The sequence below is a fragment of the Eptatretus burgeri genome, chromosome 15 (assembly GCF_056783735.1).
Source record: "Eptatretus burgeri isolate ZD-2024b chromosome 15, Ebu_testis_v1, whole genome shotgun sequence".
Taxonomy (NCBI): Eukaryota; Metazoa; Chordata; class Myxini; order Myxiniformes; family Myxinidae; genus Eptatretus; species Eptatretus burgeri.
The window spans coordinates 1,434,439-1,459,068 of record NC_140975.1 but is presented as its reverse complement, the minus strand read 5'-3'; the positions used below and the strand labels follow the sequence as shown (position 1 = coordinate 1,459,068).

The 24,630-nt window shown below is 41.6% G+C and overlaps 1 protein-coding gene across 1 annotated transcript in view; it reads left to right on the top strand.

The window, feature by feature from the left end:
* The first annotated feature begins 160 nt into the window (after window positions 1-160).
* NCAPG (non-SMC condensin I complex subunit G) overlaps window positions 161-24,630 on the top strand; it is a 102,650-nt gene continuing 78,180 nt past the window's right edge. Inside the window, exons 1-9 of the mRNA XM_085855961.1 lie at window positions 161-441; window positions 3,663-3,875; window positions 5,522-5,747; window positions 5,976-6,121; window positions 7,126-7,210; window positions 8,028-8,217; window positions 10,355-10,504; window positions 15,656-15,781; window positions 20,443-20,566. Coding sequence (XP_085712087.1) covers window positions 328-441; window positions 3,663-3,875; window positions 5,522-5,747; window positions 5,976-6,121; window positions 7,126-7,210; window positions 8,028-8,217; window positions 10,355-10,504; window positions 15,656-15,781; window positions 20,443-20,566 — 1,374 coding nt within the window. The 5' untranslated portion in view covers window positions 161-327. The remainder of the gene's footprint in view (window positions 442-3,662; window positions 3,876-5,521; window positions 5,748-5,975; window positions 6,122-7,125; window positions 7,211-8,027; window positions 8,218-10,354; window positions 10,505-15,655; window positions 15,782-20,442; window positions 20,567-24,630) is intronic.

The following is a 24,630-nucleotide window of genomic DNA, read 5'->3' as shown; positions in this document are numbered from 1 at the left end:
GATGCTTTTCTTGTATCGACCGAATGTACTTTACTTACACAATAATAGTTATTTACATATGATCACGTGTCGATATAAACAATGATTCCCGTTTGGCGCCTTTTTAAAACGGAAAGATTTAAAACGGAAGTGTTACATATAGACGGTGGTAGATCTGAAAAGCTCCAGTTCTCGCGATATTTCGACGTCATTTTTTTTAAAATTCGAGCGGGATATTCGGTTCCGATGTTTAAGGAAATTACTCCATCGCGTTTTTAAACCTTCATTCAGCATTCGTCGGACGGCTGGAGTCGTTGGAAGCATTTTGTAACGTACCGCGGGTTCACCATGGGTGTTGAAGATAACGCTCGGACGGTCCTTCTACAAACATTCAAACGGGCCAAGATCGGTGACCAGGATCACGAGCGGTTGGCGGTGGAGCTCGTGACCACGTACACCCAGGTGTGCGTCTCACGCTCACGTGACGGGGACGTTTGTGTGTCCCGGTGTTTGTGTGTCCCGGTGTTTGTGTGTCCCGGTGTTTGTGTGTCCGCGGTGTTTGTGTGTCCGCGGTGTTTGTGTGTCCGCGGTGTTTGTGTGTCCGCGGTGTTTGTGTGTCCGCGGTGTTTGTGTGTCCGCGGTGTTTGTGTGTCCGCGGTGTTTGTGTGTCCGCGGTGTTTGTGTGTCCGCGGTGTTTGTGTGTCCGCGGTGTTTGTGTGTCCGCGGTGTTTGTGTGTCCGCGGTGTTTGTGTGTCCGCGGTGTTTGTGTGTCCGCGGTGTTTGTGTGTCCGCGGTGTTTGTGTGTCCGCGGTGTTTGTGTGTCCGCGGTGTTTGTGTGTCCGCGGTGTTTGTGTGTCCCGGTGTTTGTGTGTCCCGGTGTTTGTGTGTCCCGGTGTTTGTGTGTCCCGGTGTTTGTGTGTCCCGGTGTTTGTGTGTCCCGGTGTTTGTGTGTCCCGGTGTTTGTGTGTCCCGGTGTTTGTGTGTCCGCGGTGTTTGTGTGTCCCGGTGTTTGTGTGTCCCGGTGTTTGTGTGTCCCGGTGTTTGTGTGTCCGCGGTGTTTGTGTGTCCGCGTGTTTGTGTGTCCGCGTGTTTGTGTGTCCGCGTGTTTGTGTGTCCGCGTGTTTGTGTGTCCGCGTGTTTGTGTGTCCGCGTGTTTGTGTGTCCGCGTGTTTGTGTGTCCGCGTGTTTGTGTGTCCGCGTGTTTGTGTGTCCGCGGTGTTTGTGTGTCCGCGTGTTTGTGTGTCCGCTGTGTTTGTGTGTCCGCGGTGTTTGTGTGTCCGCGGTGTTTGTGTGTCCGCGGTGTTTGTGTGTCCGCGGTGTTTGTGTGTCCGCGGTGTTTGTGTGTCCGCTGTGTTTGTGTGTCCGCGGTGTTTGTGTGTCCGCGGTGTTTGTGTGTCCGCGGTGTTTGTGTGTCCGCGGTGTTTGTGTGTCCGCGGTGTTTGTGTGTCCGCGGTGTTTGTGTGTCCGCGGTGTTTGTGTGTCCGCGGTGTTTGTGTGTCCGCGTGTTTGTGTGTCCGCGCTGGATTTTGATGTTCGACACGCAGCGGTTTGTTTATTTTATTTTTAATGTCGATCTCTTCATGGTGGTTTTCTTAAAGGTTTTTACTTCTTTAATTTAGAACTGTGCGTCCTCGAACTCTAACCTGAACCTCTCGTCATGAACCCCAGGTAGTTCACTACCTCTACGTCCTCGAACTCAAACCTCTCATCATGAACCCCAGGTAGTTCACTACCTCTACGTCCTCGAACTCAAACCTCTCGTCATGAACCCCAGGTAGTTCACTACCTGTACGTCCTCGAACTCTAACCTCTCGTCATGAACCCCAGGTAGTTCACTACCTGTACGTCCTCGAACTCAAACCTCTCGTCATGAACCCAAGGTAGTTCACTACCTGTACGTCCTCGAACTCTAACCTGAACCTCTCGTCATGAACCCCAGGTAGTTCACTACCTCTACGTCCTCGAACTCAAACCTCTCGTCATGAACCCAAGGTAGTTCACTACCTGTACGTCCTCGAACTCGAACCTGAACCTCTCGTCATGAACCCAAGGTAGTTCAGTACCTGCATGTCCTGAAACTGGAACCACTTGTCATGAACCCAAGGTAGTTCACTACCTGTACGAACTCGAACTCGAACCTCTCGTCATGAACCCCAGGTAGTTCACTACCTGTACGTCCTCGAACTCGAACCTCTCGTCATGAACCCCAGGTAGTTCACTACCTGTACGTCCTCGAACTCGAACCTCTCGTCATGAACCCCAGGTAGTTCACTACCTGTACGTCCTCGAACTCGAACCTCTCGTCATGAACCCCAGGTAGTTCACTACCTGTACGTCCTCGAACTCGAACCTCTCGTCATGAACCCAAGGTAGTTCAGTACCTGCATGTCCTCGAACCGGAACCACTTGTCACGTATTGCAGGTCGTGCAGTACCTGTGCGTTCTCCCACAATGTACCTCATGAAGTCGATACTAAAGGCCCTGTCACACCTTGACGATTTAGCCAGCGTATGCCGACGTATGAAAAATTTGTCTAATACGCTGGCACACGTCAAATACGTATGGGTAAGTTTGTATACGTTAAGAGCACGTTGGCATACGTCGTAGTACGCCGAGCTGTTAGACAAATTTTCCATGCTTGAAATTTTACGACTTGTGCCAGTGTATGACTCACACGTTCCGCATACGCTGGCCATAAGTTGTAGGCACGTTATGCGATCGTTGACACACGTCAACACGCGTTACTTGTACGTTACTCATAAGTTGAAACGTGTCGAGGTAATGGTTAGCGTCAGTGTTCCAGACTCCTTGGTTTTTTTTGGGGTTTTTTTTCTTCGGCATGACTGTGATGTTGACACTTCGATTTCTAGTGTGGTTATGATTTAAATCGTTGAGCGGCAGCCTATTAATTATATTATATTATAACCGCACTAGAAATCGAAGTGTCAACATCACAGTCATGCCGAAGAAAAAAAAAAACCAGGGAGTCTGGATCACTGACGCTAACCATTACCTTGACGTGTTTCGACTTATGAGTAACTTACAAGTAACGCGTGTCGACGTGTGTCAACGATCGCGTAACGTGCCTACAACTTATGCCAGCGTTATGCGGAACATGTGGGTCATACGCTGACATACGTCGTAAAATTTCAAGCATGGAAAATTTGTCTAACAGCTCGGCGTACTACGACGTATGCCAGCGTGCTCTTAACGTATACAAACTTACCCATAACGTATTCGACGTGTGCCAGCGTATTAGACAAATTTTTCATACGTCGGCATACGCTGGCTAAATCGTCAAAGTGTGACAGCGGCTTCATGCTTCGATGTCGTGTGGTTATGATTTGAATCGTCGAGCCGCAGCCTATTAATATCCTACGCCACGTGATCGTCGGCGATACGCTGCCACGCGCTATGCATAAGTTAGACTATGGTTGGGCAAAGGTTGTGAACGCCGACAACACGCTCAGCATTCGTTGGTATAAGTTATCGAAACGTTCTGTGTACGTTACTAATACGTTATGCATACGTCCAACTCGTTATGAATACGCCCAAAACTTTTTTAAAAAACATCAATAGTTCAGCGTACGTCAGCGTTTTACATGCATTTTGATACCTTGCCATACGCTGGCTAAAACGTCAAGGTGTGACAGCGGCTTTACCTGTGCGCCACTGTGTTGCAGACTGAGAACAAAAAGGCTTTTGGGGTCGAGTTTGTGCGGCTCCTGAAGTACGCCCTGGTTGTTTACAAGCGAGACCCTGAGGTGGAGAGGATCATCGACTTTGCTGCTCGTTTTGCCTCCTCGTTTAACACGGATGACGACGACGATGACGACGATGATGATCACGACTGCCTTGATAACTTCTTCACGTTTTTCGTTGAGTTCCTGATCGAGGTACGAGGACCTGTCGTCGTCGTGGCGAGCGTGTTTTTCCAGCCAATGGGAACTCGTGCACAGCGGTGTTCACACGACCTGTCGGGAAGCTTGCTCGACTCTCATTTCAAATCGGCTTTTTAAACATTTATGTTGGGCTAATGGAGGAGCTTGGATGGAAATCGCAGTGGGACAAAGACACTGGAAGACATCGTTGTAATTTAATGGATGATCATATTGTTAAACGATGAACAAATGTTGGACATTCGAACCAGGGTTTCCTACTTCACAAGTCGTGCACTCGGATGGGAACCCTAACACGCTGACCTGGTTTACTGCCTAATGGCAGCAGGATGTGTTGCTTGTTTTGGTTATGGAGGGGTCGAACACGAGACTTGGCAGGACAAAGAGGATGGTAGAACGAGGGGGGGGGGGGGCGACACAGCATCCGCATGGTTGGTGTTTGTTTATTTACGGAGATGGGAGGTGAAACAACAACCGATTAGCGGGACGAACACCTCCCTTAGCTCGTGCTGGGGCTCTCGCTTATTCCTCACGATTACCACCACAATCGCCACCACCGCAGCCTGGCTAAACTGAACAGCCTTGCTAATCGAACTCACCTCACTCGACTTACCGACCGATTTGTAGTAATTCCCCGACGCACACAAAGTGAAAAGCGGGGTTGAGCAACTGGTTCACTTCTGTCTGTCCGTCCGTTCGTCCACGAACGTCAGTTTATGATCGAGGAACAACTTGATTTCGATTGAATGTTATATTTTGAATGTTCACATTATATTTTGAACATGAATCGAAAACCAAACCTGCGGTTTGACCGTAAATCGTCTCCAAATTGGTCCCGAACGCACATGCGCGCAGAGGGGTGAGATGTGATTATTTTGACTCCGACTGCCTGCACGGCAGTCAAACAAAGTGGGAAATTATTCCAAAAAAAGAAACTTGTTTTAAAGGACGTCGTCAAGGACACAAACGGGCGCGAAGAACGAGCGTAACGTGTAAAAGACACTGCTACAACTGCGGTAAACTTCCGGAATTAATGATATAAGACATTTAAAACGAGCTCGGAGGGTACTCAGTGGAGCACATACCTCCGCCACGTAATACCTGATCCACGAGAACATGTCGGGCCCATTACATGTTTGAGATATCATGGTATGCAGTACCATGTTGTATTTGGTCCTATCTCTCGATGGTGAAGAATCACTTAAAAAATTCTAGTGGTCGGATCCGGATCTTCACCAACATCTAATCAGTTCGTCCTTGACACACACACACACACACACACACACACACACACACACACACACACACACACACACACACACACACACACACACACACACACACACACACACACACACACACACACACACACGCACACAATTTCATCCGAATCAGTCCACAACTTTTTTACATATCCTGAACTCAGACAAACAGACAGAAATTGGGCGAAAACATAACGTCCTTCACCTTCGGTGGTGGAGGTAAACATCTACTTGATCACTGCTCAGGGTGAGGTTTTATATGCACTCTTTAGTTCGTAGTTGTTGAAATGTTAATGTGGGGGGTTTTCTCTTCAATGTACACGTTTAAACTTGAATAAACCTGTATTTGTGTCTGACGTCATCTTCTACCTTCTCCCCAAGAATCACGACGCACAAAACAAGGCCGTTCGGTTGAGGATCTGCCATCTCGTCCGTCGGTTGTTTGCTCAACTGGGCGACAAGGCTGTGTTGGACGAAGTGTTGGACGGCCTACGCGACATCATGCTGGAACGTTTGTGCGACCGCGTGTCCACCATTCGCCAGCAGGCGGCTCTTGCACTCGCACATCTTCAGGACCCCGAGGACCTCAACTGTCCTGTCACTGCAGGTCGGTAAGATTCCTCAGAAAGTGTCGTTCGTTTGCGGCATTCCGTTCAGAGATGATTCCTCAAACGTTTGGGTTTTTATAAGACTGATCGTCGTTGAGGTGTTTGGCCATTATTTACCAAGTGTTCGCAAACCGAGCGGCAAGACGCCCGTGAGATCTTGGCTCCGAGCAGACGATCAGGCATGAGACCCCGTCCGTCTGTCGCTGCGTTCTCGCTCTCGCCCTCAGGTTTCATGCACTTGTTGGAGCGCGACCCTTACCCGGAAGTCCGCCGTGCGGTGCTCGTGTCCCTCAGCCCCTCGCTGCGTTCGCTCCCTTACATGTTGGGGCGCACGCGCGATGTCCGCGAGTCTGTACGCAAGGCTGCATTCGAGGTACTCTATATTTGATTTTATTGCATCCTTGATCGAGTTGATGTTCTGGTTAAAAAACACACAACTTGTCACTTTTATGGAGTTTTTTGATCCTCGTGGAGGATCTCTAAGTCTTACGTTGTTGTTCTTGTGGACTTTTTTGTTTCACAGCCTACAGTTTTCATCGCAACTTCCTGAAACTTGGCGTATATATGGAAAAATACCCTGCGCAGACAGTAACCATCTCGGATTTTGAAAATTCCTCCTAGAAAAAAAAAGTTATGACATCAAAATATCTCCGCTAATGGAAATCGCCTAAAAATTATCTCCGAAACAAGGCGAGATTTTTGAAGTCTGTTTGCGGGAATCGAACAGGGCATTAGCAGAGATGAATTACCGCACGTATGATGCATCATTATGACGTCATATCAATTTTTATGACGTCATATCAATTTTTATGACGTCATTCCTATTTTTTGACATTTTTTTTTGTTTCACAACCCAGAGTTTTCATCGGATCTTCGTGAAACTTGCCATGTATATACAGAAAGCCCACGCGCAGGCAGTAACCATGTCCGATTTTGGAAATTCTTCATAGAAAAAAAGTTGACGTCATAATGTCGCCACTAATGGAAATCGCCTATACCATTATCTCCGAAACTCGGCAAGCTGTTTGAATTTTGTTTGTGGGAATCGAGCCGGGCATTAGCACAGATAATTTATCGCAAACCTGATGCATCACAATAACGTCATATTCGTTTTTATGACGTCATCATTAAGAGGGCGAGGATCTTGGCTCATTCGAGCTTGTTTACTTTGGTGCGTGAATGTCAGTCCTTTATAGACTTTTAAAAATTATTATTATTTGAATGCAAAATGCCATCGATCATGTTCTGTGACATGGGAAACACCCACTCCGTCCCGTTACAAATTGATGTCAAGTTTCCAACAAAAGATTGGTTTACATTCTGTGTGTACCAAGGAGCGACCTGGTTACCTGTGAGCTGGTGTGACATTTCTTTCAGGTGCTGGCCGAGACGGTGCACATCGACGGACTGAAGATAGCCCAGAGGGTCTCGCTGGTCCGGCAAGGCCTGGCCGACCATTCACGTACGTTAGTTTTGTATCTGTTTATGATGGAGACGAGGGTCTGTGACCGCAATGTGCTGCTCCATGTGTTCTTCTCCACGTGTTTGTGTGTTTTTGTAAGAGAATAAGATTGAATTTGTCAGAATGCATGGTTTGTCGTGCAGGACCGTGACATTTATCGATTTCTCTCGTCACGTGATGCGTTTAAAGGTTGTAGTGGAGGGATTTTGTGGATACGTTGGGGGGTCGAGGGTGCCCTTGTTCAATGATCACGTTTCTCTTTTTACAGAACAACTTTTTCCCGATGACTTCCTTATTTTCTTTCTTTTTTTAAAGTTTTTTTATTTTGTTTTTCATTTATAAAGATAAAACAAAATGAATGAATAAAACGCCCACACCCCCTAAGAGATATAGACGTTTAAAAATGGAGTTCCGAAGCCAGATTGCTCATGGCGTTTCCCCACTGGACGGCCAAGCTCAGTTGCTGCTTGAACCAGACCAGTTCCTTGTATTTTTGAGACTGTATTGTAAACGTGTGATTTGGCGAGGGTGTCGACACAAGTACAATCCCAGGTTAGGCTTTTCCCATTCTTGTTTGAGACTGTTCAGGCAGCACCGACACTGCACAGAGTATGGTCCCAATGGATGGATGGATGGATGGATGGATGCCTTTGTGACTAGGATAAAACTCTGGAGCGAGGAGGCTATTCCCCGACTGCCATGTCATTCTTGAATGTAGTTGAGCTGGCTGTTTAAATACATGCAGTTGCACGGAGGGAGGGTAGTCCAATAGTCTTTATTACCGTGTATGAGTAACCGACCTCTTGTTTTCCTTCAGAGGGTGTCCGAAACGCTGTTCGGTCCAGACTTCTTCCGGCCTGGCTGCACTCTCTCAATGGAGACCCCCTAACTCTACTAAACCGGCTTGATCCCGAGTCGGACATCGAGGCATCGTTTCTCGCTTTGCGAGCGCTATTTGGAAATCGTGCCTGCGATGTGAAAAGGGAATTCACCATGGTGCACGAAGGGTAAGTCTGATCCACAAGAAAAAATCGTTTTCCTCTCTCCGTTCTAGTTTTTAGTATTATTTATTTTTTTTTATTTCCATGTTCTAAGGCTCAGGCGCACATAGAAACAGATACATGAGAACACCAGATTTGATTTTCACCCAAACACAGCTGCTGAGATTTGGTGACGTGAAGTCACTTCCCAGACACTCTGTAAACGACTGACGTCATCTTGATGACATCACTTTTCTCTCCGCACTCAGCAGGGCAATCGAGGAGGAATTTTCTCCTCCCTGTGGACGCCAACCAATGGGGTTTTTTCCTTGCTCTATCCTTTAAATTCTGAGCGTCGAACAAGGAAGTAGCATGTACCATTTTAATAGTTTTTAGTATAACTCGGTCAGGGTTTGAACCGTCGATCTCCCAGAATCGGAGTACATGCTCCAACCATTGAAACCCCCTTGATCTCAACACGAGCTGGGATGTGACTATTTTCTACCTCCAACTCCCAAAAGTCTCTGCATTGAGACACAAACGTTCTATCCGCAAACTATAACGGCACGCGGAAGAACACCTACCTCCGCCAGGCTAAACAGTTTACATTTTGCATCCCACTGGTGGGCCGGATCTGAACCAAAATCGATTCGGCTTGTTCTCGTCACCTACCCAACTCATCCACCTACTTTTGTCATAAACCCATCCAACTTTTTGAAACTTCATGCTATACTGTACATTGGCACCATCTCTCAATAGTAAAGAATGGCTTTGGAAAAAAAATATATATATTTAATTCGTGGATCCACATCTTCACCAAAATCGAATTGATTCGTCCTTGTCTCACACACCCAAAGTTGCCCACGAAATGTCCTCCCAATCCGTCCATAACTTTTTGAGATATCCTGCTCACAGATAAACAGACGGGTGAAAACATAACCTCCGTCCACTTTCGGTGGCAGGGGTAACAAACACTCCGTTTAATCCACGGAGGTTGACGAAGGTTGTGCTAATTGCTGTTGGAACAAGGTAAAGCTGATGGTTTAATTGTTTTTGGACAAACCGTTAACAGTATCAACCATTTGTTAAAGCAAAATAAGCTTGACATTGTCTGGCAATCACGTCTCTACCCATACAATTTGTACAATACACAATCACGTCTCTATCCACGTCTGGCAATGACTTTGCTACAATTCTCACCTGTCCTGTGTCTTGTCTTGTGTGACACATTCCATTATCACTACAAGACTTCGTTCCTCATGCCGATTATTTTATTTTGTATAAATTGTGGGAGCTTCTTCCAGAGATTCACGATTGAGAAAATATAATGATAATAAAAGTGGTGTATTACACGAATACTATCTTAGATAAGCATTGAATTGTCAAAACTCGATTAACGAACTGAAGCTCAGACGTTCGAGAACCCTTTATAATCCTCTATCCCTTCAACACCAACTGGCTTGTCCCCACAGCAGAAAAAAAACTTTCACAGCTGATCCTTTGCCTTTTAAATCCTCCCAGTCAAAGGACACTTCACCGATGGGGTGAACTTGAAACTTCCCATCGTTCCCATTGGTTCTGCTTCAGTAAGAACCGCTTTGAGCCTGACAAGCCAAATTTGCATTGTGACCTTGCTTACCTCCCAGGTGTCATCAACTATCAACGGTACCCGGCCACAAGTGCTCGCAGTTAGAAAGCATCACGCCTCTGATTTGGTTTTATCGTTTTAATTTCTTTGTTCAACACTGAAGGTTTCAGATTTTGTTTGATGGTGCAATTCTGCATCGGATGGTCACGTGAGTTGGATAAATTGCCGAAGATGCCCTCAAATAATCCAGAGTACTGTACGTGAACATACACACATCATTTTGAAACATTATCATACATGGGAGCTTCTTCACAACCTGGCAGCAATGTCCAGGTAGGTGTTTATTGATAACGTGCCCAATGAAGGGATAACTGCTTGAGTATCCGATCAATAATCTTGTTGAACCATCAAAGTTTAACCCCATCATGTGTCGAATATTGTGTCCTCGTCGACCACAAAGCTTTTAAGCACGTCCTCAATTTGTTGGCCCTGTAAGCTTCCCTTTTGAATGGAATAGTATGGAGTTGAGGTTTGTTCCCATTTATTAACCCCAACTCATTTACCTCTCCACGACAGTTTGATCCCCATTGCTGGCCTGACCCTCGAGGGTGCCGTGTACTGGCGTTTCTTGGTCGAACTTTTCCATGAAAGTGGTGGAACACAATCCGAGGAGAAAATGGAGGACCTACTGGCAGAACCCCTCGATTACGCACAATATCTGCAAGAGTGGGTGTTTGTGTTCTCAAGTAAATGTGGAATGTTTAATATGATAGTGGATGTAATTAGAAAATGTGGAATGTTTAATACGAGGGTGGATGTAATTGGTAAATGTAGAATGATTAATATGAGTGGATGTAATTGGTAAATGTAGAATGATTAATATGAGTGGATGTAATTGGTAAATGTAGAATGATTAATATGAGTGGATGTAATTGGCAAATGTAGAATGATTAATATGAGAGTGGATGTAATTGGTAAATGTGGAATGTTTAATATGAGAGTGGATGTAATTAGTAAATATAGAATGTTTAACACGAGTGTGGATGTAATGAGTAAATATAGAATGTTTAATATGAGAGTGGATGTAATTAGTAAATGTAGAATGTTTAATACGAGGGTGGATGTAATTAGTAAATGTAGAATGTTTAATACGAGGGTGGATGTAATTAGTAAATGTAGAATGTTTAATACGAGGGTGGATGTAATTAGTAAATGTAGAATGTTTAATACGAGGGTGGATGTAATTAGTAAATGTAGAATGTTTAATACGAGGGTGGATGTAATTAGTAAATGTAGAATGTTTAATACGAGGGTGGATGTAATTAGTAAATGTAGAATGTTTAATACGAGGGTGGATGCAATTAGTAAATGTAGAATGTTTAATACGAGGGTGGATGTAATTAGTAAATGTAGAATGTTTAATACGAGGGTGGATGTAATTAGTAAATGTAGAATGTTTAATACGAGGGTGGATGTAATTAGTAAATGTAGAATGTTTAATACGAGGGTGGATGTAATTAGTAAATGTAGAATGTTTAATACGAGGGTGGATGTAATTAGTAAATGTAGAATGTTTAATACGAGGGTGGATGTAATTAGTAAATGTAGAATGTTTAATACGAGGGTGGATGTAATTAGTAAATGTAGAATGTTTAATACGAGGGTGGATGTAATTAGTAAATGTAGAATGTTTAATACGAGGGTGGATGTAATTAGTAAATGTAGAATGTTTAATACGAGGGTGGATGTAATTAGTAAATGTAGAATGTTTAATACGAGGGTGGATGTAATTAGTAAATGTAGAATGTTTAATACGAGGGTGGATGTAATTAGCAAATATTGAATGTTTAATATGAGAATGGATGTAATGAGTAAATGTGGAATGTTTAATATGAGAGTGGATGTAATTAGTAAATATAGAATGTTTTACACGAGAGTGGATGTCATTAGTAAATGTGGAATGTTTAACATGAGAGTGGATGTAATTGGTAAATGTGGATGTAATCAGTAAATGTGGAATGATTAATATGAGAGTGGATGTAATGAGTAAATATAGAATGTTTAATATGAGAGTGGATGTAATTGGTAAATGTAGAATGATTAATATGAGAGTGGATGTAATTAGTAAATATAGAATGTTTAATACGAGGGTGGATGTAATTCGTAAATATAGAATGTTTTACACGAGAGTGGATGTCATTAGTAAATGTGGAATGTTTAACATGAGAGTGGATGTAATTGGTAAATGTGGATGTAATCAGTAAATGTGGAATGATTAATATGAGAATGGATGTAATGAGTAAATGTGGAATGTTTAATATGAGAGTGGATGTAATTAGTAAATATAGAATGTTTAACACGAGAGTGGATGTAATTAGTAAATGTGGAATGTTTAATATGAGAGTGGATGTAATTGGTAAATTTAGAATGATTAATATGAGAGTGGATGTAATTGGTAAATATAGAATGATTAATATGCGAGTGGATGGCATTCGTAAATCTGGAATGTTTAATATGAGAGTGGATGTAATTGGTAAGTGTAGAATGATTAATATGAGAGTGGATGTAATTAGTAAATGTGGAATGTTTAATATGAGAGTGGATGTAATTGGTAAATGTGGAATGATTAATATGAGAGTGGATGTAATTGGTAAATGTAGAATGATTAATATGAGAGTGGATGTCATTCGTAAATCTGGAATGTTTAATATGAGAGTGGATGTAATTGGTAAGTGTAGAATGATTAATATGAGAGTGGATGTAATTAGTAAATGTGGAATGTTTAATATGAGAGTGGATGTAATTGGTAAATGTGGAATGATTAATATGAGAGTGGATGTAATTGGTAAATGTAGAATGATTAATATGAGAGTGGATGTCATTCGTAAATCTGGAATGTTTAATATGAGAGTGGATGTAATTGGTAAGTGTAGAATGATTAATATGAGTGGATGTAATTAGTAAATGTGGAATGTTTAATATGAGAGTGGATGTAATTGGTAAATGTGGAATGATTAATATGAGAGTGGATGTAATTGGTAAATGTAGAATGATTAATATGAGAGTGGATGTCATTCGTAAATCTGGAATGTTTAATATGAGAGTGGATGTAATTGGTAAGTGTAGAATGATTAATATGAGAGTGGATGTAATTAGTAAATGTGGAATGTTTAATATGAGAGTGGATGTAATTGGTAAATGTGGAATGATTAATATGAGAGTGGATGTAATTGGTAAATGTAGAATGATTAATATGAGAGTGGATGTCATTCGTAAATCTGGAATGTTTAATATGAGAGTGGATGTAATTGGTAAGTGTAGAATGATTAATATGAGAGTGGATGTAATTGGTAAATGTGGAATGTTTAATATGAGAGTGGATGTAATTGGTAAATGTGGAATGTTTAATATGAGAGTGGATGTAATTGGTAAATGTGGAATGTTTAATTTGAGAGTGGATGTAATTCGTAAATGTGGCATGTTTAACATGAACGTGGATCTAATTCGTAAATGTGGAATGTTTAATATGAGAGTGGATGTGATTAGTAAATGTAGCATGTTTAATTTCGGAGTGGATGTAATTAGTAAATGTAGAATGTTTAATACGAGAGTGGATGTAATTAGTAAATGTAGAAAGTTTAATATGAGAGTGGACGTAATTAGTAAATGTAGAATGTTTAATTTCGGAGTGGATGTAATTAGGAAATGTAGAATGTTTAATTTCGGAGTGGATGTAATTAGTAAATGTAGAATGTTTAATATGAGAGTGGATGTAATTAGTAAATGTAGAATGTTTAATACGAGAGTGGATGTAATTAGTAAATGTAGAATGTTTAATACGAGAGTGGATGTAATTAGTAAATGTAGAATGTTTAATTTCAGAGTGGATGTAATTAGTAAATGTAGAACGTTTAATTTCGGAGTGGATGTAATTAGTCAATGTGGAATGTTTAATACGAGAGTGGATGTAATTAGTAAATGTAGAATGTTTAATACGAGAGTGGATGTAATTAGTCAATGTAGAATGTTTAATACGCGAGTGGATGTAATTAGTAAATGTAGAATGTTTAATTTCGGAGTGGATGTAATTAGTAAATGTAGAATGTTTAATTTCAGAGTGGATGTAATTAGTAAATGTAGAATGTTTAATATGAGAGTGGATGTAATTAGTAAATGTAGAATGTTTAATACGAGAGTGGATGTAATTAGTAAATGTAGAATGTTTAATACGCGAGTGGATGTAATTAGTAAATGTAGAATGTTTAATTTCGGAGTGGATGTAATTAGTAAATGTAGAATGTTTAATACGAGAGTGGATGTAATTAGTAAATGTAGAATGTTTAATTTCAGAGTGGATGTAATTAGTAAATGTAGAATGTTTAATTTCAGAGTGGATGTAATTAGTAAATGTAGAATGTTTAATACGAGAGTGGATGTAATTAGTAAATGTAGAATGTTTAATTTCAGAGTGGATGTTATTAGTAAATGTAGAATGTTTAATTTCAGAGTGGATGTAATTGGTCAATGTAGAATGTTTAATTTCGGAGTGGATGTAATTAGTAAATGTAGAATGTTTAATACGAGAGTGGATGTAATTAGTAAATGTCGAAAGTTTAATATGAGAGTGGACGTAATTAGTAAATGTAGAATGTTTAATTTCGGAGTGGATGTAATTAGGAAATGTAGAATGTTTAATTTCGGAGTGGATGTAATTAGTAAATGTAGAATGTTTAATATGAGAGTGGATGTAATTAGTAAATGTAGAATGTTTAATACGAGAGTGGATGTAATTAGTAAATGTAGAATGTTTAATACGAGAGTGGATGTAATTAGTAAATGTAGAATGTTTAATTTCAGAGTGGATGTAATTAGTAAATGTAGAACGTTTAATTTCGGAGTGGATGTAATTAGTCAATGTGGAATGTTTAATACGAGAGTGGATGTAATTAGTAAATGTAGAATGTTTAATACGAGAGTGGATGTAATTAGTAAATGTAGAATGTTTAATTTCGGAGTGGATGTAATTAGTAAATGTAGAATGTTTAATTTCAGAGTGGATGTAATTAGTAAATGTAGAATGTTTTTAATATGAGAGTGGATGTAATTAGTAAATGTAGAATGTTTAATACGAGAGTGGATGTAATTAGTAAATGTAGAATGTTTAATGCGCGAGTGGATGTAATTAGTAAATGTAGAATGTTTAATTTTGGAGTGGATGTAATTAGTAAATGTAGAATGTTTAATACGAGAGTGGATGTAATTAGTAAATGTAGAATGTTTAATTTCAGAGTGGATGTAATTAGTAAATGTAGAATGTTTAATTTCAGAGTGGATGTAATTAGTAAATGTAGAATGTTTAATACGAGAGTGGATGTAATTAGTAAATGTAGAATGTTTAATTTCAGAGTGGATGTTATTAGTAAATGTAGAATGTTTAATTTCAGAGTGGATGTAATTGGTCAATGTAGAATGTTTAATTTCGGAGTGGATGTAATTAGTAAATGTAGAATGTTTAATCCGAGAGTGGATGTTATTAGTAAATGTAGAATGTTTAATTTCAGAGTGGATGTTATTAGTAAATGTAGAATGTTTAATTTCAGAGTGGATGTTATTAGTAAATGTAGAATGTTTAATTTCAGAGTGGATGTAATTGGTCAATGTAGACTGTTTAATACGAGAGTGGATGTAATTAGTAAATGTAGAATGTTTAATTTCGTAGTGGGAGTCCTTGGTAAGTGGGAGTGGTTAGTGTTTGATACGAGAGAATTGGTACAAACTTTATTGAATTTCCACACCTTAAACTCACCTTTCCAAATCCCAACACCGTCCTTTTCCTTCTATCCTGCTGACATGTCCCTCCGTGTTTACTTGCCGCAGCTACATCCGCAGCATCTCATCTAACTCTGATGATTTGTCCTGCATGGACAACATCCAAAAGGAGATGATTGCACAGCAGCTCGTGTTTCTTGCCAAGTACCTCGATGTGTCGGATGAAGCAGGAAGGTTTGAATTTATAATCTTTGTTTCTCTCTAGATTTATGTACTGTAAACGCGATGCACATCTTGAAGTTTTATTTTTTCAGTGAAAAGTACAATGTGGTGTATTGTATTATTTTTGGTATGGTACCCAGCCTTCCAGGCTCGTATCCTCTTGATTTTGTTTCGTTAATTTTTTAATATATTATTATTGTACTTCCGCTTCACTTTTGCTTGTTTATTCCCTTTTAATTAATTTTCTCTGCAATCGCTTGAGTGAATGAGATGAAATTTTTACCACCAGATTACTCATGTTGAATGATTTTTTTCTTTCTTTCTTTCTTTCATGATCATAATGACGTTGTAGGTCATGTGAAATGGCAGCCATGTTGATTAAAAAAAGAAAAGCTTTGGCCCTCTCTTTCTTTGAAATCCACTCCAGAGGAAAAATTGAAACTTTGCACATGCCAAGGAATCCCCACAGGGAATAACTGCTGATAACGATGACATCATCAGTGCCTTCATTATGACGTCATAATTGCACCCGTTGAATGTTTCATCCGCTCAATATGGAAATTATTGAGGGTGATCTGGAGATAAAATTGGTCACGAGAATTAAATTGATGACGTCATCGGTCATGTGGCTGGGCAGCCACATTGGATTGAAAATAAAATCCTCTACAAACCTCCAGAACGGCTTACGACATCGATCCGAAACTTCATGCACATGGTTTACTCGTCTTGGGGGATATAGAGTGTAAATCTTAACCTCATCGATTACATGGTCTGTCAGCTCTGATTGTTTTTTTTTTTTTTGAAGAGTAAACCTTTAAAAATCTTCTCCAGAACGGCTTGACATATTGGTGGGAAACTTCACACGCACATATTCCGCCAGCCTTTGAGATACCACGGTGTTCACAAAAACATCATAGGACACACAGTCTGGCAGCCATATCGGATTTAAGGAAAATCTTAAAATGACTTCTCTTAAACTGCATCAATTGACGTGATTTATGGGGAATCATGGGAAATATAAATTGTTATGTGGATGAGGGGGGTGGGGGAACCATAGGTAGATTGTGGGGCATGTAGTATGGTCCGTGTGCTTTTAGTAGGTTAGATTGCCATGTAAAAGGGCTGTCAGAGTAAGTAGTTTGTTCTATGTGATGCTGAGGCAGTGTATGTAATTTATAGACTGTGCAAGCAAATTAATTATGTAATGCCTAAATACCTCTTGTTTGAAGGTGGGGCTAGGTAAGGAATTTCCATCGCAGAGGCACACGTGTCGGGTATGCAGCTATGCCGATTATGATCTCACTGACCAGTTTATGTACATTTATTTTTATTGGGGAGGTCCCATCCAAGAGGAGTGCTCCACCCATGATGAAGAAGAGAACTGAGTTGGCCAGGGCGGACCGGCAGAGGCCCTGGAGAAAGGAGGATAGAGACCTCGCTTTGAGGAGGAGGCCTTGTGTGAAAGGAGTACAAACAAGTGGTTCATGCAGTTTTGTGAGAAGGCATTATTGTGGCTTTGTCTCTGTCTGATCGACCCAAGCTGAGATGACCCTGTTTTTAGATGGCCTGTAGAAAGAAGACTGCGGGCAGACCAGGGGGCCTCAGTATAACAAGCTCGAATGAGCTAAGATCCTCGTCCTCTTAATGATGTATCAGGTTTGCGATAAATGATCTGTGCTAATGCCCGGCTTGATTTCCGCAAACAAAATTCAAACAGCTTGCCTAGTTTCGGAGATAATGGTATAGGCGATTTCCATTAGCGGCGATATTATGATGTCAACTTTTTTTCTAGGAAGAATTTCCAAAATCGGAGATGGTTACTGCCTGCGCGTGGGCTTTCTGCATATCCATGGCAAGTTTCACGAAGATACGATGAAAACTCTGGGTTGTGAAACAAAAAATGTCAATAAATAGGAATGACGTCATAAAAATTGATATGACGTCATAGTGATGTCATATGTGCAGTAATTCATCTCTGCCAATGCCCTGTTGGATTCCCACAAACAGAATTCAAAAAGCTTGCCTAGTTGCAGCGATAATTTTTGAGGCGATTTCCATTAGCGGAGATATTTTGACGTCATAACTTTTTTTTTTTCTAGGAGGAATTTTCAAAATCGGAAATGGTTACTGTCTGCGCAGAGAATTTTTATAAATATATAATATATATATAAACCAAGTTTCAGGAATTTTTGATGAAAACTGTAGGCTGTGAAACAAAAAAGTCCACAAGAACAACAACGTGAGTAAGACTTAGAGATCCTCCACGAGGATCTAAAAAGGACAAAGGGGGCTCCAAGGCCTGGTGGAGGAGCTACTCATTACTGACCCTGCTCTTGGCCTATTTATTTTGTCTTTGGACACCATCATCACTGGCTCTCGTCTCCCTTCTGGATTCTCAAGTGGGCTGCATCGTGTCCTGTGTCCACCCTGCACATTGTTGAGACAAAGAAGTCCTGCCTGAATTCTTGTGTTGTTGTGCAAGTGTGATTTGTGGCACTGAGTTGGTTAGGATTTGAGGTTTTATTTCTCCTCCTTGTATACAAGTTTGCAAATTCTCACTGTCCTATGTGTCTTTTGAATCGCTTGGTTTGTTCTGTTTATGATAGCATCTTGTCTGCCCTCTTTCCTTTACTTTACTTTTCAAATAAATCCTTAAAAAGGTAAGAAAGCGTATTTCAGCCATCTGCTTTCCATGTGTGTTTGTCGTTGATTTTTGGCTCGTTTGGACCATCCTTTGGGACAAAAGGTCCCGCCTCTGAGGAATTCTGTATTAACGGGTACTCGGATGCAAGACTATGTTTAATAATTTCAACGTGATCGCTCACATGGTCTGGCAGCCATAATTAAAGAAATTATTTGAAAAATGTACCTTACAATGAAATCTTTTCCAGAACAGCTCGCTTGATCGATGTGAAACTTCACACACATTATCAAGAAGTCTTTGGGAATATGGAATGATATTTTAAATGTCATTTGTCTCATCATCTGGCACCTTTTTTTATTATTATTGGGTCGCCAAAATTGGTGACGCTTATTGTCAGTAATTCTGTTTGTTCGTTTGTCATCAGCATAATTGGTAGTAAACGTGGGCCGATTTTGACCAAATTCGGGTGGTAGGTACATCTTGAGACCTCGTGCTTTGGAAATTGTGATGGTTGCGAGGGACGCTTTGGTTCCCTAGTAACAACCGAAAAACCTTCAAAATCGGTACCGTTCATGCGAAATCAATTCCGAAAGCCATTATCCCACGTTGGGTTATGAAATTTGGCACGAATGATCTTCAGGTGATGCTCTATCAAATATATTCCGGTTTTTGTGATATATGGAATACTTTACCCGCAGCGCCCCCTACAATTAGGGAATGCGCAAAAATTGAAGGCCCCCTAGCGACCAGGTGAGTGCATCGATACGAATGAAACTTTGCAGGTTCATGGTACTCAGTGAGTACTACAACTTTGCCCCAGGACATATTGACTGATTTCGCTTAGATCAGGGGTCAAAGGTCAATTACTGCAAAAATCGATAATATGCGAGAGCTGGAAGTGCCTTCGCACCAAATGCTACTCCTCCTAGGGCTATGGTCGGATGGTCATGAAAATTCACACTAATCATCTGGAATGCATTGTGCACAAACAATCGAGCCGGATTTTCGATTTATATCTTTGTTCACCCACAGCACTCCCTCGAACTTTGGGGATTTCCGATATCAAACCGCATTTTCGGTACTTTTCATTCAAATTGATACCGAGTAGTTATCAGTAGATGGAACTCGATGAGATTTGGTATGCATAATCTTAAGGTGATTCTCTATCCGCTATTTGACATCCATTTTTTTCTATATCTTATGGTGACCCTCTCAACTTGGGTGTCCGAGGACCATTGAGCATTCCCGCTGAAAATTCAAAGTACACTAGCTCCAAGATGGTTGAACCGAATCGAATGAATCTTTTCATGCTTATAGACCGTAATGAGTACTACAACTTTGCTCATTTGCATAATGACCTATCTCGAGTAGGTCAGGGGTCAAAGGTCAATAAGTGCATTTTTCAGGCGAAATTACCATTCAAGGCACTCTTGCTCCTACACGGATTAACCAATACGAATGAAGGTTCATAGGTACATAGTACTCAATGGGTACTACAACTTTGCTTCAGGACATATTGACCTATCTCGACTAGGTCAGGGGTCAAAGGTCAATGAGTGCATTTCTCAGGCAAAATGACCATTCAAATCCCCCTTGCTCCTACATGGGTTAACCGATTCGATTGCAATTTCGTAAGTACTAGATTAACTCAGATCAGGGGTCAAAGGTCATCGGATGCTCGGCGACCCATGGCCGCCTACCGGCTTGTTATTTTTTTTAATTGCTTTGAATTTCTATTTTTTTTTAATTGAAATTTTAAAAATCCAATTCTGAATTCAGTTTAATAAAGAGGGGACATTATGTGTCGCATGTCTGATCAGAGCGGGGTTGTATCAAAGTGGGGTGGCTTGGGACCCAGCTATAACGCCGCAGTTTTATAGTGGCACATCTAGTTTATTTTGAATACTGTATGGTTAATCATATTTTGTTGACTGGTTTTCCAAATAGCTCGTTTACAAAATGACATGCTTCTTAAGCAATTGAAAGATATTAAATCAGTTTGTTTGCATAAATTCCTCATCTCCACCAGGCACAAGCTGCTGACCACGGTGGGTCATTTGTTATCCGATTCTTCGCTTCCACTGAGTTTGGCTCCTCCACTTGCCTCACTCCTTTTTACCTTGGAAATTCTTCCGGATCGCCGTCTGCAATTGGTAAGTTTACCCTCATTTTACTCGTCATTGCTTTGAAAATTCTGGATCTGTTGTCATACATCATTGATTTGCGATATACATCTTTGGGGGTCACTTACATTGCATGAAATTGACAAGATGTCAGGGAAAATAATTGGATCAAAACTACTTCGTCACATCTACACGGGGTTTATCTGGACTTGAAAATCCTTGAAACGCATGGAGTTTTACCGTCCCCCCCCCCCTCCCAAAAGAGCCTGGAAAATTAAAAGAGGAAAACTCATCACTTTCTCATGGCTTTCATTCATCATTGCCTTAATTTTTTAATTACTCAAACTCAATTGACCTGCAGTATGGTTAACTAGTCATGCTGGTGAAGGCGAGTATCAATCACAGACCATTTTTTTTTTCTTCAATTCAGTCAAGCCGAATGGAAGAGACGTATGATATCATAGGACGTAACAGTGCAAAGAGAGGGGGAGAGGAGGGGGGGAAACATACCACAGGACTCGGGGACAAACTAGAGGGAGACTTCGATAAATATGGAATGAGGGATAGTCAAGAATGCACAGGGTTCACAAGATGAATACAGAAGCAAAGTCTCAGGAAGAAAAAAAGAAAACCTGGAAATTGGGGAGTAGGGTTAATGAGAGTAGAAAAGATCATTATTTTTTTTGGATGGGGGATGATGTGAGATGGTAAACAGCTTTTGATGATTTGGAGGGAAGAATGAGAATGTGAAGAGTGTGTGCAAGTTGGTTCCACAGGCAGGGGAAAAGAGGATCAGGTGATTGGTGGTGAGCAGTGATCCGGGATTTAGGTAGTTTCACCAGAAAGGGGTTGATGGTGGACCGTGTGCAACCCCAAACTTTGACTGCACCTCTGTATATGTGATCTCTGGACCCACGTGCACTTTCTGCGAGAATATGTACATCTGTGAAACCGGGCAATCGCTTCCCTGCTCAATTGTACGAACCTTGCTTCAGGTGATCATGAGCACTTTCTCAATATATGAAGCAACAGCACAGATCTCGCCAAGCTGGATACTCGACATTTCAAACTTCCTGGACATTTGATTCAGTCATACGACACTCAACCAATATTTCTTTCCATTTCACCACCATGGACAATCGTAAACACTAATAACAAAGCCTTATCGACAGCATCAGCACGTTGGCTCCCCAGGTGACCAATGAGCACTTTTCATTCACTTCAACCTCCCATCTCTTACAAATTCTCAATGCTCTCGCGCTCTCTCTCTTTTTCCTCTTTTGTCTTGATTTTCTTTTATTTATCTCACCTCCCCTAACTTTTCTCTTCTCTCTCTCGATCTCTCTCGATCTCTCTCGATCTCTCTCTCGATCTCTCTCTCGATCTCTCTCTCGATCTCTCTCTCGATCTCTCTCTCGATCTCTCTCTCTGATCTCTCTCTCTCTCTCTGATCTCTCTCTCTCTCTGTTCTCTCTCTCTCTCTCTGATCTCTCTCTCTCTCTCTGATCTCTCTCCCTCTCTCTGATCTCTCTCTCACTCTCTGATCTCTCTCTCTCTCTCTGATCTCTCTCTCTCTCTCTCTGATCTCTCTCTCTCTCTCACTCTGATCTCTCTCTCTCTCTCTCTCTCTGATCTCTCTCTCTCTCTCTCTCTGATCTCTCTCTCTCTCTCTCTCTCTCTCTGATCTCTCTCTCTCTCTCTCTGATCTCTCTCTCTCTCTCTCTCTCTCTCTCTCTCTCTCTCTCTCTCTCTCTGATCTCTCTCTCTCTCTCTCTCTCTCTCTCTCTCTCTCTCTCTCTCTCTGATCTCTCTCTCTCTCTCTCTCTCTCTCTCTGATCTCTCTCTCTCTCTCTCTGATCTCTCTCTCTCTCTCTCTCTCTGATCTCTCTCTCTCTCTCTCTCTCTCTCTGATCTCTCTCTCTCTCTCTCTCTCTCTCTGATCTCTCTCTCTCTCTCTCTCTCTCTGATCTCTCTCTCTCTCTCTCTCTCTCTCTCTCTCTCTGTTCTCTCTTTCTCTCTCTCTCTCTGCTCTCTCTCTCTCTCTCTCTCTCTGATCTCTCTCTCTCTCTCTCTCTGATCTCTCTCTCTCTCTCTCTCTCTCTCTCTCTCTCTGATCTCTCTCTCTCTCTCTCTCTCTCTGATCTCTCTCTCTCTCTCTCTCTCTGATCTCTCTCTCTCTCTGATCTCTCTCTCTCTCTCTCTCTCTCTGATCTCTCTCTCTCTCTCTCTCTGATCTCTCTCTCTCTCTCTCTCTGATCTCTTCTTCTTCTTTCGGCTGCTCCCGTTCGGGGTCGCCACAGCGGATCATCCGTATGATCCGCATAGTGATTTGGCACATGTTTTACGCCGGATGCCCTTCCTGACGCAACCCTGGTCGCTTCTTACGACACAGGGATATGGTACACCTATTTTAACCGGGGTATACACCGGCCCAGTATACTGGTACTCATTTCGCCGACCTCGGAAGGATGACAGGCTGAGTCAACCCCCTGGTGTATTAATTCAGTGGCCCAACGGGGCTTGAACTCAGGACCTTTTGGATCCCAAGCCGCAGCCCGAACCACTGCGCCAACACCAGGCTCTCGCTCTCTCCATAAGATAGGGGTAGGTTTATACCTGTTGTAGGGTGTGTTTCTGCAATTAGTGCCCCCAATTTTTTTTGATGGTACCCCAGAGTTTCTTCGACCACCCCCCAACCCCCTTGTAGGACTAAACCAAGGTTTTTTTTGTTAAACTAAACTGAACTAAAAGTCGTAGGACTAAACTAAAGTCGTAGGAAGGGGTTTTTTTTTGTTTGTTTTTTTTAAATTTGTTTTTTATTGCTCAATTTTGCCAATGTGGAATCTCGGACAGCTTGGCCTTCCAAGATGTTTTCTTGCATAATAATAGTTCACCTGCACTGAAGTTGTGCACCTGGTATTTGTTAAGTGTCCTTGACCTACTTTTTAAGATTGTGACCCCCAACATTTTTGATCATAACTTGAATAATTTTCTTCCGATTTTCATGATGTTGAGTTAAATTAGAGATAGAGTGTAAATGGGGACACATTGTCTTAATTTACACTCTATCTCTAAATGTTGAAGGTCAAGGTCATATGGTGGTCCAAACAGAATCTGCCCAACAATGGATTGCAGGCACTGGAGGATGCTTACCCTGGGCGATTGCTTTGTGTCCTATTATCTCTCCTTTATAAAAGTTTATTTTCCTTATCATATATATACTATATATATATATATATATATATATATATATATATATATATATATATATATATATATATATATATCTTTTGTCCCTATTAGTTTGTTATTAGTCCCCTCGGCCTACTGGTTTCACTGGAAGGCACTATAGGTTGCTCTCTCTCCGTCTGTCTGTCCCACCTGTCTGGCCTCCTGACAGGTGATCAAAAACTCTCCAAGCTCTCTGCACATGGCATCCAAGGTTAACTGCACACTTGGCTGACTGATTTCCTCTTCTCATGTAGCCAATGTCCGGCACTCAACGGAATCCTTTAATCTACTTTCCCTGTCAAGGCTGGAGTACCCAAAGGCAGTCTTCTGGGTCCAGTCCTATTCTTGATCTTCATCAATGATTTCTCTGAATCTCTGGAAAATCCCCTTTATCTATTTAGTGAGGACTCCATCATCTGCCGTGACATCGGTCATCCTTCAGACAGGCAGCCTGCAGCCTTTTCCCTCTCTTCAGACCTTGATAGAATGACAAGCTGATCAAACACTTGGAATATGTCTTTCAATCCAAACAAATCTCACACTCTCACTGTCTCTGTCTGAAAAGACTGGTAAACCTGCCTATCTACGTTTTTAACAATCCTACTTTGGAAGTTCAGTCGTTCAAACTCCTCTTTCACCATCAGCCTTGATCTTTCTTGGGCATATAACCACCACCACCCAAACCCTCTACCACCATACTCCCACAATCCCACACCCCATCCTCCACCATCACCCCCACAATACCCAACACCACCCCCAAACCCTCTACCACCATCCTTCCACAATCCCACACTCCACCCTCCACCATCACCTCTGGGTTGGCTCCCTTGCCACACATCTTGCTCAGCTTGATGCTGTGGAAA